This window comes from Heliangelus exortis, chromosome Z (genome assembly GCF_036169615.1).
Source record: "Heliangelus exortis chromosome Z, bHelExo1.hap1, whole genome shotgun sequence".
Taxonomy (NCBI): Eukaryota; Metazoa; Chordata; class Aves; order Apodiformes; family Trochilidae; genus Heliangelus; species Heliangelus exortis.
Genome location: NC_092454.1, coordinates 12,431,826 through 12,452,927, shown reverse-complemented (window position 1 = coordinate 12,452,927; position 21,102 = coordinate 12,431,826). Strand labels below are relative to the sequence as shown.

The following is a 21,102-nucleotide window of genomic DNA, read 5'->3' as shown; positions in this document are numbered from 1 at the left end:
AAAGTTTTTTATCCTGAAGTGGACAGGACTGGCTGTTACTGAGCACATCTTTTATTTAAAAGCTTAAGAAAAAAGCAAGAAAACAAAAAACAACAACAAACAAAACACACAAGGCAATAACTACGGAAAGCAGAAGAATATTAACGTACAATGCTTAGGGGCTAAGAAAAGGAATTAGGTAAGAGTGACTTTACAGAACGAGAATGAGTATAAAAGTGGTTGCAGGAGAACAAGAACAATTCTCTGTGTACCATGTGGCCTGATGTGCACTGAAAGGGACTCAACTGAATATTGATTTTTTGGAAAGACATGACTATACTCTTGGAATGATAAGGCTAAAAAAGGAAACCCATGAAAAACACAAAGAGCTAAAAAACCACAAAAAACAAACCGTCAAAATAAAACAAAAAACCCCACCAAACGAAACCAAACCAAACCACACCATACCAAGCCAAAAAGCTCTGCAGGAAAACAATGAAAGAATTGATCACCGAAGCTGAACAAGCCGCATTCTGAAAGCACGGATCTTCCTGGGCAGCGTGGTTGGGTTTAAACGAGGAATTCCAGACTGAAAAAGGAGAGATTAATCCTATCATTAGTTTCCTTAAGGAGACGACTTCAGCTGTCTGGTCCGCACCTCACAGTCGATAGGAGATGACCTTAAACCTTTTCTGGGGAAATGGCCTGCAGCTCACAAGTAGACTGGGGAAGGTTTCTGGCAGTTGTGAATAGGGGATTGATCCAGTGGAACATTAGTGGCAGAGCAGGTCTCCCACCATCCTCCAAGTAAGCTGACAACAATTTTGCTAATGGCGATGTCAGCTGGATAGGAGTGGCACTGAAGTCAGCTCTCGCTTTCGATCTGGGATTGATGCTTTGTCTCCAAATAGCAAGCTGAAGGTTTTGTGAAGTTTTTGCTGGTGGAGTCTCCATCCCTGAAGCTGTTCAACAAAGGGGCAGCTGTGGTGCTTGGGGTGGTAGTGGTTCAGGTAGTGTAGGACTGACACTCGGACTCAGTGACCTTGAAGGTCCTTTCCAGCCATGATGGTTCTATGATTCCATGTGCCAGCACCCACCTGGACACACCCTGCTTGATTGCCAGGTCACAAGGGGACCCTTTGTGACATCACCCGTGACACCCTGGGTCCCGAGGTCCCTTCCGAGTGCAAAGGAGGTCCTGGCTCAGTGTCCGGGAGGACAAGCGTGGGATCAGACTCGAGCACAGTTCTGTAGAGGAGAACTGAGCAATGTCTGCACCCGAGAGAAGCCAAGTGGACCAAGAAGGTTCTTCTGGTCGCCAGGAGAGTACTCAGCCAGGGGCTGGGGCCGGGGCTGGGGCTGAGTCTGGGGCTGAAGCGTGGCCTGTGCGGATGCAGCAGGGGAATACGTGGAGGAACATGACAGCCCCTTGTGGTCTGTCTACTGGGAGCCTTGACCCAGACCCTGAGGGCTCTGGTTCTTTGCAGGCTGCCCAGGAGCCTCCATCCCCTGGAGATCCATGGCCGGGCCATGAAGAGCCCACCCCAGACCTCTCCCTGCCCCCACACAGCCCCCTTGGTCCCACGGGCTCTCCCCACAGGCAGTGCAGCCTTGAGGCCAGCAGCACTGCCACCCCCATACCCACCCCCCAGGGCCTCTCCTCCTCCCCCAGGAGTGAGGAGAGAGCCAGCCCCTTATCCCACCCCCATGGCCTCTCTTCCTTCCCCAAGGAACAGAGACCCCCGAGCCAGCCCCAGCTGGCCAAGGCGGGAGAAGAAGGAGGAAGCCATCCCCCCACCACAAGCGAGCTGTACAAGGCCCAGCTGCTGGAGACAGGTGAGTGAGGGGCCTTTGGCTGCTTTGCTGTGCTCCTGCATGGCAGTGCTTGCTGGGCACATCCCTGGCCTGATCCGTGGCAGTCCCCTCTTTGGGTGCCCTGGCCCAGGGCTGGCTCTCTCCTTGGGAGCTGGCACACGGCTGGGGGCCGGCTGGGGCTCTTCAGCCTCTCCTGCCAGCACCTTCAGCTCACCCTTCTCTCTTGCCTGCTTAGATTCTGAGTCTGCGTCCAGCACATATTTGACTTGGTCATCCGCTGAGGAGGAGGAGGATGAGCTGCTCTTGCTGGACACCGTGGAGGAGACAGGAGAGGTACCTACCCACAGAGACTGCCACCTGACCTACTTGTGCCTGCTCCAGCTGCCCCCATGCTCAAAGATCCCTTTCCCGGACAGCTGACGTCTGGGCAAAGCTGGGGAAAAAGACACACACACACAAAAAAAACCAACAAACAAACAAACAAAAACCCAAAAGAGACCAGAGTGTCTTTGGGGGTAGGAGGGATCAATAAAGGAGCCCCATAACCTTCTCTTCTCCTTGCAGGATGACCTGAGTGATATGGAGAAGCAGCTGAGGGATTTGGGACCCCACTCTTGCTCCTACACCCTCAGTGAGCAACTCCTGCAGGAGCAACTCTTTCAGGTCTGGCATTTCCAGAGCAGGTCACAGCTTCCCCAGTGCAACCCCCTCCGGAGGTTTCTGCACCCCAAGGGGTACAGAAGTCACTTTTGGCGGGCGGCACAGAAAGGAGCAGAGGCTTCAGTGGGAAGGGGCTCTGGTCACCTCCCTGGTCATAGCAGATTGGTGTGAGCCCTGAGGCTGGGAGGGACCCCAGGGACATGAAGGCCGAGTCAGGCTTGGCTGCTGTTCCCAGGAGGCCCTGGAAAAGGATCCAAGGCCTGCCAGGTGCTAAGCTAAGCTGCCACCTCTGGGAAAGTCACCAGAGCCCAGGGCAGAGCATTGGCTTTTCTTCTTGCAGGACCTGGTGCTCTTCATTGACTCGCCCAGAGCTCTCCTTGTCAGGGAGATGCAGTCAGGCATGAGACCTTCCTTTCGCAGGGTAAGGAGACCCAGGGCCAGACAAGTTCCTCTGCCCCCCTCCCCCATTCTCACTCTCCTGGATACTCTGTGGCTATCCCGAGTCCCAGTCCTCATGCCAGCACCTCCATGCCATGCCTGCCCCCTCCCTCCCAAATCCCAGCGTCTTGGGCGTCTGCAGCCAGGTCAAGGCAGCAGAGAGGGATATGGGCAGGGCAGCAGTTGCAGTGGCAGCTGAGGAGATGGTTGCACTCCAGTGGCAGCACCATAGTCACCCGTGTCCCCTCCAGGCACATGAGGTCCTGAGGTGCATCCACAGCACCGTGGAGCACGTCTGCAGCGAGCCAGCCCGGCACAGCCTGCGGTCGCTGCTTCGGGTGCTGGCCGAGAGGTTCCCCGAGGACACAGTCAGGAGCCTGCTGAGGATCAGTCCCCACTGTGACAGGTACGAGCCCCTACAGCCCTGGGGACTTGCTCCGTAGCCCAGGAACAGCACGGTGGCCGAGGCAGCCCTGCTAACAGAGCACTCTGGCTTGCAGTGCTGCCGTGGCTATGTGGGAGGCGATGCTGTCCCCACTCAGCAAAGAGCAGAGTATCTTCGAGGGGATGCTCCGCGTGATCCAGGGCTCCGCACCAGAGGAGCACGTCTCAGCTGTGAGTGACCAGAGCAGGGCTTGCTCACCCTTCAGGGCTTTTCCCCAGGAAAGCAGACACAGCCCCTCCTGCCTGCCCCAAACAACCCCATCCTCCAAGACTTGGGGACACAACGTCTCAGGGCCAGCAGGGCCCTGCCCTCCACCAGCCCAGCCCCATCTGTGCCAGCCCCATGGGGCTGCCCCGTGCTGCTGGGGCCCCCGAGCACAAAGAGGAGCCCTGCAGCATTCCGGGCAGCACTCCGCTCCCGCGCTGCCTGCACCCCCTGCCCTGCACTGCAGCTGGAAACCTGGGGCGGGGGTCGGATTTGGGTGCCAGAGGGAGGGTCACCGTGCTGTGCTGGCCCAGGGGGGGCCACCCTGAATCAGCAGGGGAGCCCTCAGAGCAACAGCAGCGTCTGTGCACTGAGAGCCGTCCCTGTGCCGTTTCTGCAGGCATCCCGGGTCCTGCGCAGGCTCAGCCAGTCTCCCCACTGTCAGCAGAGCCTGAAATTGTACTACTATCCAGATTTCCTGATGGCCCTGCTCGACCGCCTGGCACGGGCTGCACAGACCCTGCTAGACGATCAACGCAGCCCTTTGGGGTGCGCCATCCCCTTGCCCTGCCATTCCCCTGGGCCCCGGCCGGGGCCCCTGCTCTGTATGTAACTGGACCTTGCTCTGCACACAGGGAGGCAGTGGAGGCCATTAAAGATCTGCTGTGTCTTGCTGGCTGTAGAGAGAATGTCCAGCAGATGCAGGAGGAGGGCGTCTGGGACATGATGCTCCAAGGAGAGACCCTGGAGGCAGCAGTCAGTTTGCTGGCCAGGTGAGAACCCCTCTCAAGCCTCAGAAGCCTCATGCCCAGGGGCAGAGAGGTCCCCAGGCACCCAGGCCCCGGGCTGCAGCTGCAGTGCTGGCCAGGGAGCGATCCGAGTGGCGAGGGGTGCTCCGTGCCTGGGGAGAGACCAGGGCGCTCTCAGCAAGTGGTGTTTGCGGCTGCGGGCAAAGACATGGCCTGGCCTGGCCTGGCCCGGCCTGGCCCGGCCTGGGCTATCCTGACTGGGCTGGGCAGGGCAATCCCAGCCAGGTTTTGCCTGCCCTGCTCACTGCCAGCACTGCTTTTCTTTCCCTTACCAGAGAGATGTGCAGGAGCTCAGGTTTTGTGCGGCTCTACCTCTTCCTGCACATGAAATTCACCCTAAACTCCGGGAGGGAACAGGAGAACACTTTTGCCATGGCTTTTTATGTTGAGGTAAGCAGTGCCTCTGCGAGATGCTTCTGCAGCCGTCCCTCTGGCACAGGCGGCTGCCGGGTGGGATGGGATGACAGTCCCCAGAGCTGGGACGGAGGGCTCGGCTCTCAGTCCCTCTGCCCTCCAGCCCTTCCTGCTGGGGCAGCGCTCAGCCACCCCTGCAGTGAGCCAGCCCTGCGTGTCCACAGGCAGGGCTTCCCCCTGGATGGGCTGTGTCAGTCCCCAGGCCCTGAGCTGGCAGTGGGAGCCAGGAGCTGCACAGTACCGTCGGGGTCCTGCAGCTCTGCCCGTCTTTCACTGTTGTCCTTTCAGCTGCTGGGCTGCGAAGACATGGCAAAGCAGTCGAGTGATCTGCAGCTCCTCCGGTCTTACCTGGACTGTGGCAGTGACAGGATGCTTCTGCTGGTGGTCAGGGGCTTGGTGGCAGTTGCACAGGACCCGGAGATGGTGAGCAAGGCCTAGTCAGGTGGAGATGCCTTGGCAGCCTGGGGCTGGGGCAGGTGGTTTGGGCCTGGCTGAGAGGAAGGAGGTGGCTGTCAGCAGAGGGGTGGCTGAACAGGGGCCACAGAGCCTTTGCTGTCCTGCCCTCCCTGGCTCTCCCTGGCTCTCCCTCAGCCCCCGAGGCAGGAGGCAGGAGGCAGGAGGGGCGGCAGAGACGCCCGCAGCACCTGCCGGGAAGCCGGGCAGGAGGCCGATGCTCGGCACACAGAGCGTTTCTGCCAGGCTGCTGCTCCACTGCTCCACCATCACAGAAGTTCTCTGCTTCACACAGGCAGCAGAAATGCGGGACAGGGTTATGCTGGACTGCATCCTGGGGAGACTGGAGCACAACTCTGAAGAGCTCAGGGTGGAGGCCCTGCTCCTCCTCAGGAAGCTAACAGCTCACCCCACCGGGGATGAGGAGGCCATCCACATCACAGTGATGCTGGCGGAGAAGCTCCCTCTCCTCTTTGATGATGTAAGGCTGATGTGGGAACCTGAGCCTGCAGAGGGGCAGAGGGCAAGGAGAGGGAGAGGCTGTTGCTGCAGCCACCCTGTCGTCCTTCCTTCCTTCCTTTCTTCCTTCCTTCTAGGAGTCCAGCCAGGTGCGGGAGCTCTCCATTAAGCTCTTTGGAGAAACAATGGGGACTCTGGTGAGCGGAAAGGAGAGGTGGATGCAGATAATAATCCAGGGGAACCTGGTCTCCCTCTTGCTAAGGATGAACGATAAGAGCGAGAGTGTGGCCCAGGTACAGACTTCAGAGCTGACCACCTACTTTGCCCTTCCCTCTGCCCAAGCCCTCCCTGGCAGCAGCTCAGCAGCTCTTGCCCGTCTCTCTTGTGCTGGCTGGCAGAGTGCTGTACCTGAGGTGGTGGCTGTCCCCTGAGCTTGCCTCGGGCACTGAACCCCCTTCAGGCTCTGTCCCCAGCTGCCTCTTCCCATAAGTAGCTGGGGACAGCTTGCAGCCTTGCCCAGAGGAGGCGGGGCATGAGAGGTCTCCTCCTCTGAGCTGTGGTGTCAGCTCCCACGGTGTGCTGCTTTGCAGGCCTCTGCCGAAGCCCTCCTCATCTGTGCAAAGATCCTGGGGTGGAGAAAGCTCAAGAGGGAGGTCAAAAGGAAGCGGACAATGAGGATTGCAGAGATCCTGGTGAGGACAGTCCCCAGGTACCAGGTGCCAGGTGCCAGGTGCCAGGGCCTGGGCTGGACAAGGGATCCCCCATGTGCCCAGGGTGTGGTCGTGCAGGTGTTCCTCGCTGGCCCTGCTCCAGAGCGGAACACACAGGCTGGAGCTCCGTGCCCCCTTTCCCTTCCCATTTTCCCCTTTCCACTTTCCCCTTCCCCTCCCCCTCCCTCAGGCACGCAGCCCCCAGGGGTTCTTCTTGAGGCCCCTCTTGCCCCCAGACCCTGGGTGCTGCAGGAGCCCCCGGCCCACCTGGGCCCTGCCAGCAGCACGCAGCGTACCGGTTCCCCCCGGCCCCCCTGCCTGTGGCTCTGGCTGCAGCCCTGTCTGGCAGAAAGGAATGGCCTGGAGGGGAAGGGGTGGGATGGGCTGAGGGACTGCTCTGGCACACGGGGAAGGGCCTGAGCCAGCCCCGTGACCTTGGGCTCTCCCCAGGTGGAGCGGGACAGGGATGTGAAGTACCACGTGCATGCCTGCCTGCCGTACCTGAGGGACGCTCAGTGCGACGTGAGATTGGCGGCCATCAAGTTCATGGGTGAGCCACAGCCCCCGGGGACCCTCTCCTGGCAGCCCCGGGCTGGGGGCTGTGCTGCCACAGTGCTGGGGAGAGGGAGGTCTGACGGGAGCTCTGTGCACAGGGGCTGCTGCACGGCACCTGAGTAAGGACTCAGACATGGAGGAGCTGCAGGAAATGTGCGATGGTGAGGAGGGTCGGAGCTGGGCTGGCCGGGGCTGGTGGGGGCAGGGGACAGAGGCTGGGCAGGGGGCTGCCGGGGACGAACCTGTCAGGGGCACTTAGGGCATGCATAGGGTACATTTTGGCTGGACATTAGGAAGGAGTTCTTCACTGCGAGCGTGGTGAGACCCTGGCCCAGGCTGCCCAGAGAAGCTGTGGCTGCTCCACCCCTGGCAGTGTTGAAGGCTGGAGCTTGGAGCAGCCTGGGCTGGTGGGAGGTGTCCCTGTCCCTGGCAGGGCTTGGGATGGGGTGATCCTTAAGGTCCCTTCCAGCCCAGCGCAGTCTGGGATTGCTGAGCAGCAGCTTCCAGCTGCTCCCTTGGTGCCACCTGCTCCTCCTGGCCAGGGAAGGAGAGAGATGGGGCTGGCACAGGACAGGCTGTGCAGACAGTGAGGTGTCACCACTGCTCTCTTTCTTCCTGTCGCAGCCCTCCAGAGCTTGGAGAATGACCCTGAGCCCAGAGTCCGTTCCTTGGCAGCTGAGACCTTGCAGAACCTGGAAACTGAGCAGGACCAGCAACGATCACGATGGTCCCTGCGATCTCTGTTCTGCTGTTTCTGCTGAGATGACTCAGGGACAAAGCTCCTGGTGCCATCTTCCTGACGGTACCTCCACTGACGCCACGCTGTGGCTGCTGCCCCCCACACCTCCCATGCGCACCTCCGGGCTTGACTGCCTCCCGCTCCAAACCAGTGCCCTCCAAACCCTCCTGCCCACACCCAGGACTCCCCTCAGACCGCTCTCCATTAAACCTTCCCAGCAGGGGACAGCAGCAGCGGGGGACTGAAGGTGCCAGTGATGAAGGTGGAGCTGGGAAGATGTCATTGGGAACTCCACCCTGCCCCTCTTGCTCCACAGACGGAGGCCGTGGTTGCTCCGGGAAGCACCCGGCAGGTAAAAGAGGAGCTCATCAACTCCCCAGGCTGCCAGCGTGGCTGCTGCCATTGCCCATGCTGGTTCTGGGGGCGGGAGGTGCTAGGAGGCTCAGAGGAGAAGGGGTCAGGGTTTAAGGCAGCAAAGCTCCAGTTAACCCCAGCGCTGCTTTGTTGTTTTCAGGGCTTTGTTTGGCAGCTGCCAGGATGAGCAGGAGATTGGGAACGTTTCACCTTCAACTTGTATCACTGAGCACGCCAGCACTGGGACAGTCCTGCTCACAGCTGACCATGTGGAACCCTTGCTGATGGCAGCAGCCTGGGCTGGTGGGAGGTGTCCCTGTCCCTGTCCAGCTCAGTTTCATGGGCATCGTGAGCCAGTGCTGCAAGTGCCTCAAAACCAACCTCTTGGTGGCTGGTTGCTCTGGCATCCAGAGACTGCCAACAGTTCCAGCTGTCCCCACCTGCTGGAAGCAGCTCATGCCTTCCTCTTCCATCACTTCCAGGAGGTCACCCGGGTGTCTCTGGAGTTGTTGAGGCTCTCCTCCAGCAGCAGCTGAGCCAGAGTTGCTTTCCTTTTCTCATCAGAGAGGAGGAAACGGCAGTTCTGGCAGAGCTACCAAGAGGTCACAAAGTCCCCCAAATAAAATGTGGCGTTTGGAAGGCACGGCACGTGTGGGGTCTGTTCTCTGCTGAGCTACCAACTTCCTTCCAGCTGAGCGTCTGTTAAATCAGGAATGGAAGTTCTGGGGCCGTGGGATCAGCTCTGTGAGATGGGGCGGGGGGCACTGGGAGGTACTGGAAGTTAGTGAGGGACACTGGGAGCTGCTGGGGGCAGTGCTGGGAACTAGGAGGGGGCACTGGAAAGCATCTGGGGGCACAAGGAGGAGCTGGTGAGCACTAGAATGAGCAGGGGAGAAGTCGCTGGTTTTGGGGTCTCCCCACAGACAAACGGGGACGTCTTGGGGATGAGTGGAGAGGGGATGATGGGAGAGGAACGTCCTGGGTGTAGGGAGGCTCTGCAAAGGAACCTGGATCGATGGGTCGTGGCCAATTGTATGAGATTTAACACGACCAAGTCCCCTTGGTCCTGTGAGCAGAAAGATGCAGCAGTCCAGAATTTCAACTGTTCTTCAGAAATCACACAACCCGCTGGCCCAAACCAAATGTCATAAGCAAGAGAGACATCACCTGCTGTTGCAGAGCACCTTTAGCAGATACAGACTTCTGCCCAAGTAAGGACATTGTGTCCTCACCTGGAGTATTGCATCCGTCTCTGGAGCCCTCACTCAGCACAGGAAGGACATGGACCTGATGGGAGGAGGACACAAAAATGGTCGTGGGGTTGAACACCTCTCCTGTGAAGAGAGGCTGTGGGAGCTGGGCTTGTGGAGCCTGGAGAAGAGAAGGCTCCGGGGAGACCTCCTAGTGACCTTTGAGTTCGCCTGCAGGGGCTACGGGAAGGCTGGAGAGGGACCGTTTGCAAGGGCCTGGAGTGATAGGACGAACGAGGGGCAATGGTTTTAGAGAAGAGCAGATTAAGATTGGATGTGAAGAAGGAGTTCTTCACCATAAGGGTGGTGATAAAATGGAACAGGAGGTGGCTGGGGCCTCGACCCTGGAGAGATTCAAGGTGAGGCTCGATGAGGCTCTGAGCAACCTGATCCAGTTGGGGATGTCCCTGCTTACAGGGACCTGTAGAGGTTAGATGACCTGTAGAGGTTCCTTCCAACCCAAATTATTCTGTGACTCTGCGGAAATGATCTGTGCCTCATATGCCAGTAAAACAGGAAGGTTGTTAATAAAATTATCCTGCAGTCAGAGGGGCTACGAGAAGCATTTGCTGAACCAGATATGACCAGTGAAGGTCTGCAGATTGCCATGACTCCAGAAAAACCCTACTTCAGGTACTGGAGATTGCTTTCAATTCAGATGTTCATGCTTGGCTTCCATTGGCAGGACTGGAAGTTTTCAAGGTGAAGAGAGAGGAGCTGTTTTCAGTGATGGCTTTAGTTAAAGAAGGGAGCGTGGCAAATCACAATATGTCATGGGATTAATATATGGAATGTTAATGGATGTAATGAATACCTTGACGACCTGGTAAACACGGCATTGGTGTGGAACCTTTAGCATTGTTTAATTAAGTGAAGCAAAACAAACAATAGTGTTTCTTGAATATCTCAACAGACATTGCAAGTGATTGTGGTAGAGTTTTTAGAGAGCTGTTACCGTGTATTCTGAGGTGGTGCCTTCAGGTTATCGACTTCTGGAAATGCAGGAAGTGCACACCTGGACTACCCTAGGGACTCTGATTTGATGGAAGCATTCCACTGTAAGCAGACCCAGACAACTCTGGGCTGAGGGACTCTGTGATCAGTGCCCTGTGTGGCAGGTCTCGTGATCTAGCTAGAAAGTTTAAAACCCTGATTTTGCATTAGTGTAGCATTGACTAGTACAGTGGGAAAAGAATACTTCCAGCCTGATGAAAGTTTGTGCTCAAAAGCTGAGCAGTGCCTGTCCAATGTTGTTACCAGGCAAAGAATAAATTAGCATGTTGCTAATTGTTTATGAGTGTTTAGGTGTCTAATTAGGAGCAAAGTTACAGCTTTTCCCTGCACAATGTATTTTTTTCAGATTGGTTTTTTTTTTTCCCTTGCAGGTACAAGATTTCTTTGCTCAAACCATCTACAAAGGCATAGGCTTTATCTTGTGAAGTGTCCATTCGAACAGATGGCCAAGGATTTCTTTCACTGCAGTATATGATTAGGAATGAGGATGGACAGATCTGTTTTGTGGAATATTATTGTTGCCCTGATGAGGATGTTACTGAAGCAGAACTGTAGCTGTATGTTTTGGTATCTGTTACCGTATTTATGGATAATTCAAGGACTTTTTTTTTTTTTTATATAAAACGGAACAAAAGCTGTAAAGATTCACAGATTTTTTTTCTTTTTTTTTAATATTTTAAATTCTGGTAATTCAAAGACTGCTTTTTTATTCCCCTGCAAATATTTCTTAGCTGTGACTCAAAAAAACAAAGCTGAAAAAACAAGAGGGGGAGCTGATGTCCTACAGCCACTGATTCCGTTACGGATGTTGAAGCTCCTGTAAGATGTTGCTGGTTTTTACAGTATTTGCCAAGGAATTTGTGTTTGTGTTTCTTGGATTTTTTTTTTTTTTTTTTTTTTTTTTTTTTTTGTGTATGTGTATGTGTGTCTTTGGCTCGTTCTAAGCAATCACTCCAGGGAACATCTGAGCATCAGCTGTGTGTTGGCTAGTTGGCTTTCAATGACTTAAAAATAAAAGATGGCCTAAAAATTGACGTTTTCAAACTGATTTCTTGATAGCAGCAGGTGGTTTTAGGCTGGCAAATGCCAGCAGGTTTTGCTGGTGAAGCTGCTAAGCTTCTCCTCATCTTGGTTAATCTGTAATATAATTGAGTTCCTTGGAATTTCATCTGATACCAGTTTACCCTTTTGTCTGCAGTGATGTTGTTGAACTGGTGAATTTAGGTAGAAGCCAGGATTTACTTACTCATCGCTCGTAACTCCTCTGGCAACATAACTCTTCTGTAGCTAGTGATTTTTCTCATTGATCCACTGCTGACTAAGTGGATCATAGCTCTACCTATTCATCGCTTATTAGCTCTCTCGTGTGTCTGATTCAACGTGAAGTTCTGGCTTCCCTGCATAGTTCAGCATTCTGAGCAGCTTATCCCTTTTCTCGAGTCCAAGTTTGGCTCAAAAGCACTTGGCTCAAACCTTTCCTATTGTCTTCTGTGTTTCAGGACCTTCATCTTCCACAGAGCTGTTAGCTACTACATGCTTTCATTCCGAGTATTTTTTCCTTATTTGCTTTCTTTCCACTGGGATATGGCTTAGAAATGTAAGGAAGAAGAATAGCGAGAGCCTTGCAGCTGCAGCTGTTGGTTTTTTGTTATTAATTATATGAATGCTTTTACATGGTATGTTCAATATTGGCATAACTGTTTTCATTTCTGTTCTTCTTGTGACAAAATCTGCAAGGAAGAGAAGGGTTCCCTCTCTCTGTGGGAACCATGTGCAGCTCATTCAGGTCACCCATGTCAAAGTTACACACATCTTACAGCTTGGTTGGACTAGGAGAGTTTTGCATGGAAGAGAAATTGCCTCAATTTCTAGCTAGTTTTCAAAATTCAATTTCTTACTGATAATTGAGATTTTACAAATCTTACCCCCCAAAAATCCACCCGAACTGCATCAAAGGAAAAAACCACCACCCAAACTAAAGCCATTCCGCAACTGAGGACTTCATTTGAAGGTGATAGTTGAGATTAGCAGAGTGATAACCCCCTATGGATAGTAAGTGTATTAGATCAGTCACTGAGCTGCGAAATTCTATGGGCATCTGTGACTATTCTTTCAGAAATAAAAAATTGCTCCCCGAGCGATTTTAATTATCGTAAAGTGGTGGTTCCTACCATATACCAAGAAGTGACTTGCTGTATGTAAAATAGTCCTCCCGGAAAATACTGATTCTAAACTCCTCTGCGATTAGTCATGTTTCTTCACAGAAAGGAGATCTGAACGGATACATTTTCCTTGACCATGTAGCTGAAGGGCTACTATTTAAAGTATTTAAAGTTTTTTATCCTGAAGTGGACAGGACTGGCTGTTACTGAGCACATCTTTTATTTAAAAGCTTAAGAAAAAAGCAAGAAAACAAAAAACAACAACAAACAAAACACACAAGGCAATAACTACGGAAAGCAGAAGAATATTAACGTACAATGCTTAGGGGCTAAGAAAAGGAATTAGGTAAGAGTGACTTTACAGAACGAGAATGAGTATAAAAGTGGTTGCAGGAGAACAAGAACAATTCTCTGTGTACCATGTGGCCTGATGTGCACTGAAAGGGACTCAACTGAATATTGATTTTTTGGAAAGACATGACTATACTCTTGGAATGATAAGGCTAAAAAAGGAAACCCATGAAAAACACAAAGAGCTAAAAAACCACAAAAAACAAACCGTCAAAATAAAACAAAAAACCCCACCAAACGAAACCAAACCAAACCACACCATACCAAGCCAAAAAGCTCTGCAGGAAAACAATGAAAGAATTGATCACCGAAGCTGAACAAGCCGCATTCTGAAAGCACGGATCTTCCTGGGCAGCGTGGTTGGGTTTAAACGAGGAATTCCAGACTGAAAAAGGAGAGATTAATCCTATCATTAGTTTCCTTAAGGAGACGACTTCAGCTGTCTGGTCCGCACCTCACAGTCGATAGGAGATAACCTTAAACCTTTTCTGGGGAAATGGCCTGCAGCTCACAAGTAGACTGGGGAAGGTTTCTGGCAGTTGTGAATAGGGGATTGATCCAGTGGAACATTAGTGGCAGAGCAGGTCTCCCACCATCCTCCAAGTAAGCTGACAACAATTTTGCTAATGGCGATGTCAGCTGGATAGGAGTGGCACTGAAGTCAGCTCTCGCTTTCGATCTGGGATTGATGCTTTGTCTCCAAATAGCAAGCTGAAGGTTTTGTGAAGTTTTTGCTGGTGGAGTCTCCATCCCTGAAGCTGTTCAACAAAGGGGCAGCTGTGGTGCTTGGGGTGGTAGTGGTTCAGGTAGTGTAGGACTGACACTCGGACTCAGTGACCTTGAAGGTCCTTTCCAGCCATGATGGTTCTATGATTCCATGTGCCAGCACCCACCTGGACACACCCTGCTTGATTGCCAGGTCACAAGGGGACCCTTTGTGACATCACCCGTGACACCCTGGGTCCCGAGGTCCCTTCCGAGTGCAAAGGAGGTCCTGGCTCAGTGTCCGGGAGGACAAGCGTGGGATCAGACTCGAGCACAGTTCTGTAGAGGAGAACTGAGCAATGTCTGCACCCGAGAGAAGCCAAGTGGACCAAGAAGGTTCTTCTGGTCACCAGGAGAGTACTCAGCCAGGGGCTGGGGCCGGGGCTGGGGCTGAGTCTGGGGCTGAAGCGTGGCCTGTGCGGATGCAGCAGGGGAATACGTGGAGGAACATGACAGCCCCTTGTGGTCTGTCTACTGGGAGCCTTGACCCAGACCCTGAGGGCTCTGGTTCTTTGCAGGCTGCCCAGGAGCCTCCATCCCCTGGAGATCCATGGCCGGGCCATGAAGAGCCCACCCCAGACCTCTCCCTGCCCCCACACAGCCCCCTTGGTCCCACGGGCTCTCCCCACAGGCAGTGCAGCCTTGAGGCCAGCAGCACTGCCACCCCCATACCCACCCCCCAGGGCCTCTCCTCCTCCCCCCGGAGTGAGGAGAGAGCCAGCCCCTTATCCCACCCCCATGGCCTCTCTTCCTTCCCCAAGGAACAGGGACCCCCGAGCCAGCCCCAGCTGGCCAAGGCGGGAGAAGAAGGAGGAAGCCATCCCCCCACCACAAGCGAGCTGTACAAGGCCCAGCTGCTGGAGACAGGTGAGTGAGGGGCCTTTGGCTGCTTTGCTGTGCTCCTGCATGGCAGTGCTTGCTGGGCACATCCCTGGCCTGATCCGTGGCAGTCCCCTCTTTGGGTGCCCTGGCCCAGGGCTGGCTCTCTCCTTGGGAGCTGGCACACGGCTGGGGGCCGGCTGGGGCTCTTCAGCCTCTCCTGCCAGCACCCTCAGCTCACCCTTCTCTCTTGCCTGCTTAGATTCTGAGTCTGCGTCCAGCACATATTTGACTTGGTCATCCGCTGAGGAGGAGGAGGATGAGCTGCTCTTGCTGGACACCGTGGAGGAGACAGGAGAGGTACCTACCCACAGAGACTGCCACCTGACCTACTTGTGCCTGCTCCAGCTGCCCCCATGCTCAAAGATCCCTTTCCCGGACAGCTGACGTCTGGGCAAAGCTGGGGAAAAAGACACACACACACAAAAAAAACCAACAAACAAACAAACAAAAACCCAAAAGAGACCAGAGTGTCTTTGGGGGTAGGAGGGATCAATAAAGGAGCCCCATAACCTTCTCTTCTCCTTGCAGGATGACCTGAGTGATATGGAGAAGCAGCTGAGGGATTTGGGACCCCACTCTTGCTCCTACACCCTCAGTGAGCAACTCCTGCAGGAGCAACTCTTTCAGGTCTGGCATTTCCAGAGCAGGTCACAGCTTCCCCAGTGCAACCCCCTCCGGAGGTTTCTGCACCCCAAGGGGTACAGAAGTCACTTTTGGCGGGCGGCACAGAAAGGAGCAGAGGCTTCAGTGGGAAGGGGCTCTGGTCACCTCCCTGGTCATAGCAGATTGGTGTGAGCCCTGAGGCTGGGAGGGACCCCAGGGACATGAAGGCCGAGTCAGGCTTGGCTGCTGTTCCCAGGAGGCCCTGGAAAAGGATCCAAGGCCTGCCAGGTGCTAAGCTAAGCTGCCACCTCTGGGAAAGTCACCAGAGCCCAGGGCAGAGCATTGGCTTTTCTTCTTGCAGGACCTGGTGCTCTTCATTGACTCGCCCAGAGCTCTCCTTGTCAGGGAGATGCAGTCAGGCATGAGACCTTCCTTTCGCAGGGTAAGGAGACCCAGGGCCAGACAAGTTCCTCTGCCCCCCTCCCCCATTCTCACTCTCCTGGATACTCTGTGGCTATCCCGAGTCCCAGTCCTCATGCCAGCACCTCCATGCCATGCCTGCCCCCTCCCTCCCAAATCCCAGCGTCTTGGGCGTCTGCAGCCAGGTCAAGGCAGCAGAGAGGGATATGGGCAGGGCAGCAGTTGCAGTGGCAGCTGAGGAGATGGTTGCACTCCAGTGGCAGCACCATAGTCACCCGTGTCCCCTCCAGGCACATGAGGTCCTGAGGTGCATCCACAGCACCGTGGAGCACGTCTGCAGCGAGCCAGCCCGGCACAGCCTGCGGTCGCTGCTTCGGGTGCTGGCCGAGAGGTTCCCCGAGGACACAGTCAGGAGCCTGCTGAGGATCAGTCCCCACTGTGACAGGTACGAGCCCCTACAGCCCTGGGGACTTGCTCCGTAGCCCAGGAACAGCACGGTGGCCGAGGCAGCCCTGCTAACAGAGCACTCTGGCTTGCAGTGCTGCCGTGGCTATGTGGGAGGCGATGCTGTCCCCACTCAGCAAAGAGCAGAGTATCTTCGAGGGGATGCTCCGCGTGATCCAGGGCTCCGCACCAGAGGAGCACGTCTCAGCTGTGAGTGACCAGAGCAGGGCTTGCTCACCCTTCAGGGCTTTTCCCCAGGAAAGCAGACACAGCCCCTCCTGCCTGCCCCAAACAACCCCATCCTCCAGGACTTGGGGACACAACGTCTCAGGGCCAGCAGGGCCCTGCCCTCCACCAGCCCAGCCCCATCTGTGCCAGCCCCATGGGGCTGCCCCATGCTGCTGGGGCCCCCGAGCACAAAGAGGAGCCCTGCAGCATTCCGGGCAGCACTCCGCTCCCGCGCTGCCTGCACCCCCTGCCCTGCACTGCAGCTGGAAACCTGGGGCGGGGGTCGGATTTGGGTGCCAGAGGGAGGGTCACCGTGCTGTGCTGGCCCAGGGGGGGCCACCCTGAATCAGCAGGGGAGCCCTCAGAGCAACAGCAGCGTCTGTGCACTGAGAGCCGTCCCTGTGCCGTTTCTGCAGGCATCCCGGGTCCTGCGCAGGCTCAGCCAGTCTCCCCACTGTCAGCAGAGCCTGAAATTGTACTACTATCCAGATTTCCTGATGGCCCTGCTCGACCGCCTGGCACGGGCTGCACAGACCCTGCTAGACGATCAACGCAGCCCTTTGGGGTGCGCCATCCCCTTGCCCTGCCATTCCCCTGGGCCCCGGCCGGGGCCCCTGCTCTGTATGTAACTGGACCTTGCTCTGCACACAGGGAGGCAGTGGAGGCCATTAAAGATCTGCTGTGTCTTGCTGGCTGTAGAGAGAATGTCCAGCAGATGCAGGAGGAGGGCGTCTGGGACATGATGCTCCAAGGAGAGACCCTGGAGGCAGCAGTCAGTTTGCTGGCCAGGTGAGAACCCCTCTCAAGCCTCAGAAGCCTCATGCCCAGGGGCAGAGAGGTCCCCAGGCACCCAGGCCCCGGGCTGCAGCTGCAGTGCTGGCCAGGGAGCGATCCGAGTGGCGAGGGGTGCTCCGTGCCTGGGGAGAGACCAGGGCGCTCTCAGCAAGTGGTGTTTGCGGCTGCGGGCAAAGACATGGCCTGGCCTGGCCTGGCCTGGCCTGGGCTATCCTGACTGGGCTGGGCAGGGCAATCCCAGCCAGGTTTTGCCTGCCCTGCTCACTGCCAGCACTGCTTTTCTTTCCCTTACCAGAGAGATGTGCAGGAGCTCAGGTTTTGTGCGGCTCTACCTCTTCCTGCACATGAAATTCACCCTAAACTCCGGGAGGGAACAGGAGAACACTTTTGCCATGGCTTTTTATGTTGAGGTAAGCAGTGCCTCTGCGAGATGCTTCTGCAGCCGTCCCTCTGGCACAGGCGGCTGCCGGGTGGGATGGGATGACAGTCCCCAGAGCTGGGACGGAGGGCTCGGCTCTCAGTCCCTCTGCCCTCCAGCCCTTCCTGCTGGGGCAGCGCTCAGCCACCCCTGCAGTGAGCCAGCCCTGCGTGTCCACAGGCAGGGCTTCCCCCTGGATGGGCTGTGTCAGTCCCCAGGCCCTGAGCTGGCAGTGGGAGCCAGGAGCTGCACAGTACCGTCGGGGTCCTGCAGCTCTGCCCGTCTTTCACTGTTGTCCTTTCAGCTGCTGGGCTGCGAAGACATGGCAAAGCAGTCGAGTGATCTGCAGCTCCTCCGGTCTTACCTGGACTGTGGCAGTGACAGGATGCTTCTGCTGGTGGTCAGGGGCTTGGTGGCAGTTGCACAGGACCCGGAGATGGTGAGCAAGGCCTAGTCAGGTGGAGATGCCTTGGCAGCCTGGGGCTGGGGCAGGTGGTTTGGGCCTGGCTGAGAGGAAGGAGGTGGCTGTCAGCAGAGGGGTGGCTGAACAGGGGCCACAGAGCCTTTGCTGTCCTGCCCTCCCTGGCTCTCCCTGGCTCTCCCTCAGCCCCCGAGGCAGGAGGCAGGAGGCAGGAGGGGCGGCAGAGACGCCCGCAGCACCTGCCGGGAAGCCGGGCAGGAGGCCGATGCTCGGCACACAGAGCGTTTCTGCCAGGCTGCTGCTCCACTGCTCCACCATCACAGAAGTTCTCTGCTTCACACAGGCAGCAGAAATGCGGGACAGGGTTATGCTGGACTGCATCCTGGGGAGACTGGAGCACAACTCTGAAGAGCTCAGGGTGGAGGCCCTGCTCCTCCTCAGGAAGCTAACAGCTCACCCCACCGGGGATGAGGAGGCCATCCACATCACAGTGATGCTGGCGGAGAAGCTCCCTCTCCTCTTTGATGATGTAAGGCTGATGTGGGAACCTGAGCCTGCAGAGGGGCAGAGGGCAAGGAGAGGGAGAGGCTGTTGCTGCAGCCACCCTGTCGTCCTTCCTTCCTTCCTTTCTTCCTTCCTTCTAGGAGTCCAGCCAGGTGCGGGAGCTCTCCATTAAGCTCTTTGGAGAAACAATGGGGACTCTGGTGAGCGGAAAGGAGAGGTGGATGCAGATAATAATCCAGGGGAACCTGGTCTCCCTCTTGCTAAGGATGAACGATAAGAGCGAGAGTGTGGCCCAGGTACAGACTTCAGAGCTGACCACCTACTTTGCCCTTCCCTCTGCCCAAGCCCTCCCTGGCAGCAGCTCAGCAGCTCTTGCCCGTCTCTCTTGTGCTGGCTGGCAGAGTGCTGTACCTGAGGTGGTGGCTGTCCCCTGAGCTTGCCTCGGGCACTGAACCCCCTTCAGGCTCTGTCCCCAGCTGCCTCTTCCCATAAGTAGCTGGGGACAGCTTGCAGCCTTGCCCAGAGGAGGCGGGGCATGAGAGGTCTCCTCCTCTGAGCTGTGGTGTCAGCTCCCACGGTGTGCTGCTTTGCAGGCCTCTGCCGAAGCCCTCCTCATCTGTGCAAAGATCCTGGGGTGGAGAAAGCTCAAGAGGGAGGTCAAAAGGAAGCGGACAATGAGGATTGCAGAGATCCTGGTGAGGACAACCCCCAGGTACCAGGTGCCAGGTGCCAGGTGCCAGGGCCTGGGCTGGACAAGGGATCCCCCATGTGCCCAGGGTGTGGTCGTGCAGGTGTTCCTCGCTGGCCCTGCTCCAGAGCGGAACACACAGGCTGGAGCTCCGTGCCCCCTTTCCCTTCCCATTTTCCCCTTTCCACTTTCCCCTTCCCCTCCCCCTCCCTCAGGCACGCAGCCCCCAGGGGTTCTTCTTGAGGCCCCTCTTGCCCCCAGACCCTGGGTGCTGCAGGAGCCCCCGGCCCACCTGGGCCCTGCCAGCAGCACGCAGCGTACCGGTTCCCCCCGGCCCCCCTGCCTGTGGCTCTGGCTGCAGCCCTGTCTGGCAGAAAGGAATGGCCTGGAGGGGAAGGGGTGGGATGGGCTGAGGGACTGCTCTGGCACACGGGGAAGGGCCTGAGCCAGCCCCGTGACCTTGGGCTCTCCCCAGGTGGAGCGGGACAGGGATGTGAAGTACCACGTGCATGCCTGCCTGCCGTACCTGAGGGACGCTCAGTGCGACGTGAGATTGGCGGCCATCAAGTTCATGGGTGAGCCACAGCCCCCGGGGACCCTCTCCTGGCAGCCCCGGGCTGGGGGCTGTGCTGCCACAGTGCTGGGGAGAGGGAGGTCTGACGGGAGCTCTGTGCACAGGGGCTGCTGCACGGCACCTGAGTAAGGACTCAGACATGGAGGAGCTGCAGGAAATGTGCGATGGTGAGGAGGGTCAGAGCTGGGCTGGCCGGGGCTGGTGGGGGCAGGGGACAGAGGCTGGGCAGGGGGCTGCCGGGGACGAACCTGTCAGGGGCACTTAGGGCATGCATAGGGTACATTTTGGCTGGACATTAGGAAGGAGTTCTTCACTGCGAGCGTGGTGAGACCCTGGCCCAGGCTGCCCAGAGAAGCTGTGGCTGCTCCACCCCTGGCAGTGTTGAAGGCTGGAGCTTTGAGCAGCCTGGGCTGGTGGGAGGTGTCCCTGTCCCTGGCAGGGCTTGGGATGGGGTGATCCTTAAGGTCCCTTCCAGCCCAGCGCAGTCTGGGATTGCTGAGCAGCAGCTTCCAGCTGCTCCCTTGGTGCCACCTGCTCCTCCTGGCCAGGGAAGGAGAGAGATGGGGCTGGCACAGGACAGGCTGTGCAGACAGTGAGGTGTCACCACTGCTCTCTTTCTTCCTGTCGCAGCCCTCCAGAGCTTGGAGAATGACCCTGAGCCCAGAGTCCGTTCCTTGGCAGCTGAGACCTTGCAGAACCTGGAAACTGAGCAGGACCAGCAACGATCACGATGGTCCCTGCGATCTCTGTTCTGCTGTTTCTGCTGAGATGACTCAGGGACAAAGCTCCTGGTGCCATCTTCCTGACGGTACCTCCACTGACGCCACGCTGTGGCTGCTGCCCCCCACACCTCCCATGCGCACCTCCGGGCTTGACTGCCTCCCGCTCCAAACCAGTGCCCTCCAAACCCTCCTGCCCACACCCAGGACTCCCCTCAGACCGCTCTCCATTAAACCTTCCCAGCAGGGGACAGCAGCAGCGGGGGACTGAAGGTGCCAGTGATGAAGGTGGAGCTGGGAAGATGTCATTGGGAACTCCACCCTGCCCCTCTTGCTCCACAGACGGAGGCCGTGGTTGCTCCGGGAAGCACCCGGCAGGTAAAAGAGGAGCTCATCAACTCCCCAGGCTGCCAGCGTGGCTGCTGCCATTGCCCACGCTGGTTCTGGGGGCGGGAGGTGCTAGGAGGCTCAGAGGAGAAGGGGTCAGGGTTTAAGGCAGCAAAGCTCCAGTTAACCCCAGCGCTGCTTTGTTGTTTTCAGGGCTTTGTTTGGCAGCTGCCAGGATGAGCAGGAGATTGGGAACGTTTCACCTTCAACTTGTATCACTGAGCACGCCAGCACTGGGACAGTCCTGCTCACAGCTGACCATGTGGAACCCTTGCTGATGGCAGCAGCCTGGGCTGGTGGGAGGTGTCCCTGTCCCTGTCCAGCTCAGTTTCATGGGCATCGTGAGCCAGTGCTGCAAGTGCCTCAAAACCAACCTCTTGGTGGCTGGTTGCTCTGGCATCCAGAGACTGCCAACAGTTCCAGCTGTCCCCACCTGCTGGAAG

At 56.7% G+C, this 21,102-nt stretch overlaps 2 protein-coding genes across 6 annotated transcripts; both read left to right on the top strand.

Moving 5' to 3' along the window:
- Window positions 1-4,094: 4,094 nt before the first annotated feature.
- On the top strand, window positions 4,095-7,979 carry LOC139789356 (maestro heat-like repeat-containing protein family member 7). Of its 3 annotated transcripts, none has more exons than XM_071729935.1 (10): window positions 4,095-4,314; window positions 4,626-4,740; window positions 5,053-5,187; window positions 5,513-5,698; window positions 5,814-5,969; window positions 6,267-6,368; window positions 6,837-6,936; window positions 7,040-7,102; window positions 7,566-7,743; window positions 7,902-7,979. In XM_071729935.1, the coding sequence occupies exons 1-9, from the start codon at window positions 4,241-4,243 to the stop codon at window positions 7,700-7,702; spliced, it is 1,068 nt and encodes a 355-aa protein (XP_071586036.1). In that variant the 5' UTR covers window positions 4,095-4,240; the 3' UTR covers window positions 7,703-7,743; window positions 7,902-7,979. The 3 variants fall into 3 exon arrangements, with proteins under 3 accessions (XP_071586036.1, XP_071586035.1, XP_071586037.1); XM_071729934.1 differs by having other exon boundaries at window positions 7,899-7,979; XM_071729936.1 differs by lacking the exon at window positions 7,040-7,102 and having other exon boundaries at window positions 7,899-7,979.
- Window positions 7,980-16,722: 8,743 nt separating this feature from the next.
- Window positions 16,723-20,597, top strand: LOC139789357 (maestro heat-like repeat-containing protein family member 7). Of its 3 annotated transcripts, none has more exons than XM_071729938.1 (10): window positions 16,723-16,942; window positions 17,244-17,358; window positions 17,671-17,805; window positions 18,131-18,316; window positions 18,432-18,587; window positions 18,885-18,986; window positions 19,455-19,554; window positions 19,658-19,720; window positions 20,184-20,361; window positions 20,520-20,597. In XM_071729938.1, the coding sequence occupies exons 1-9, from the start codon at window positions 16,869-16,871 to the stop codon at window positions 20,318-20,320; spliced, it is 1,068 nt and encodes a 355-aa protein (XP_071586039.1). In that variant the 5' UTR covers window positions 16,723-16,868; the 3' UTR covers window positions 20,321-20,361; window positions 20,520-20,597. The 3 variants fall into 3 exon arrangements, with proteins under 3 accessions (XP_071586039.1, XP_071586038.1, XP_071586040.1); XM_071729937.1 differs by having other exon boundaries at window positions 20,517-20,597; XM_071729939.1 differs by lacking the exon at window positions 19,658-19,720 and having other exon boundaries at window positions 20,517-20,597.
- Window positions 20,598-21,102: the final 505 nt, after the last annotated feature.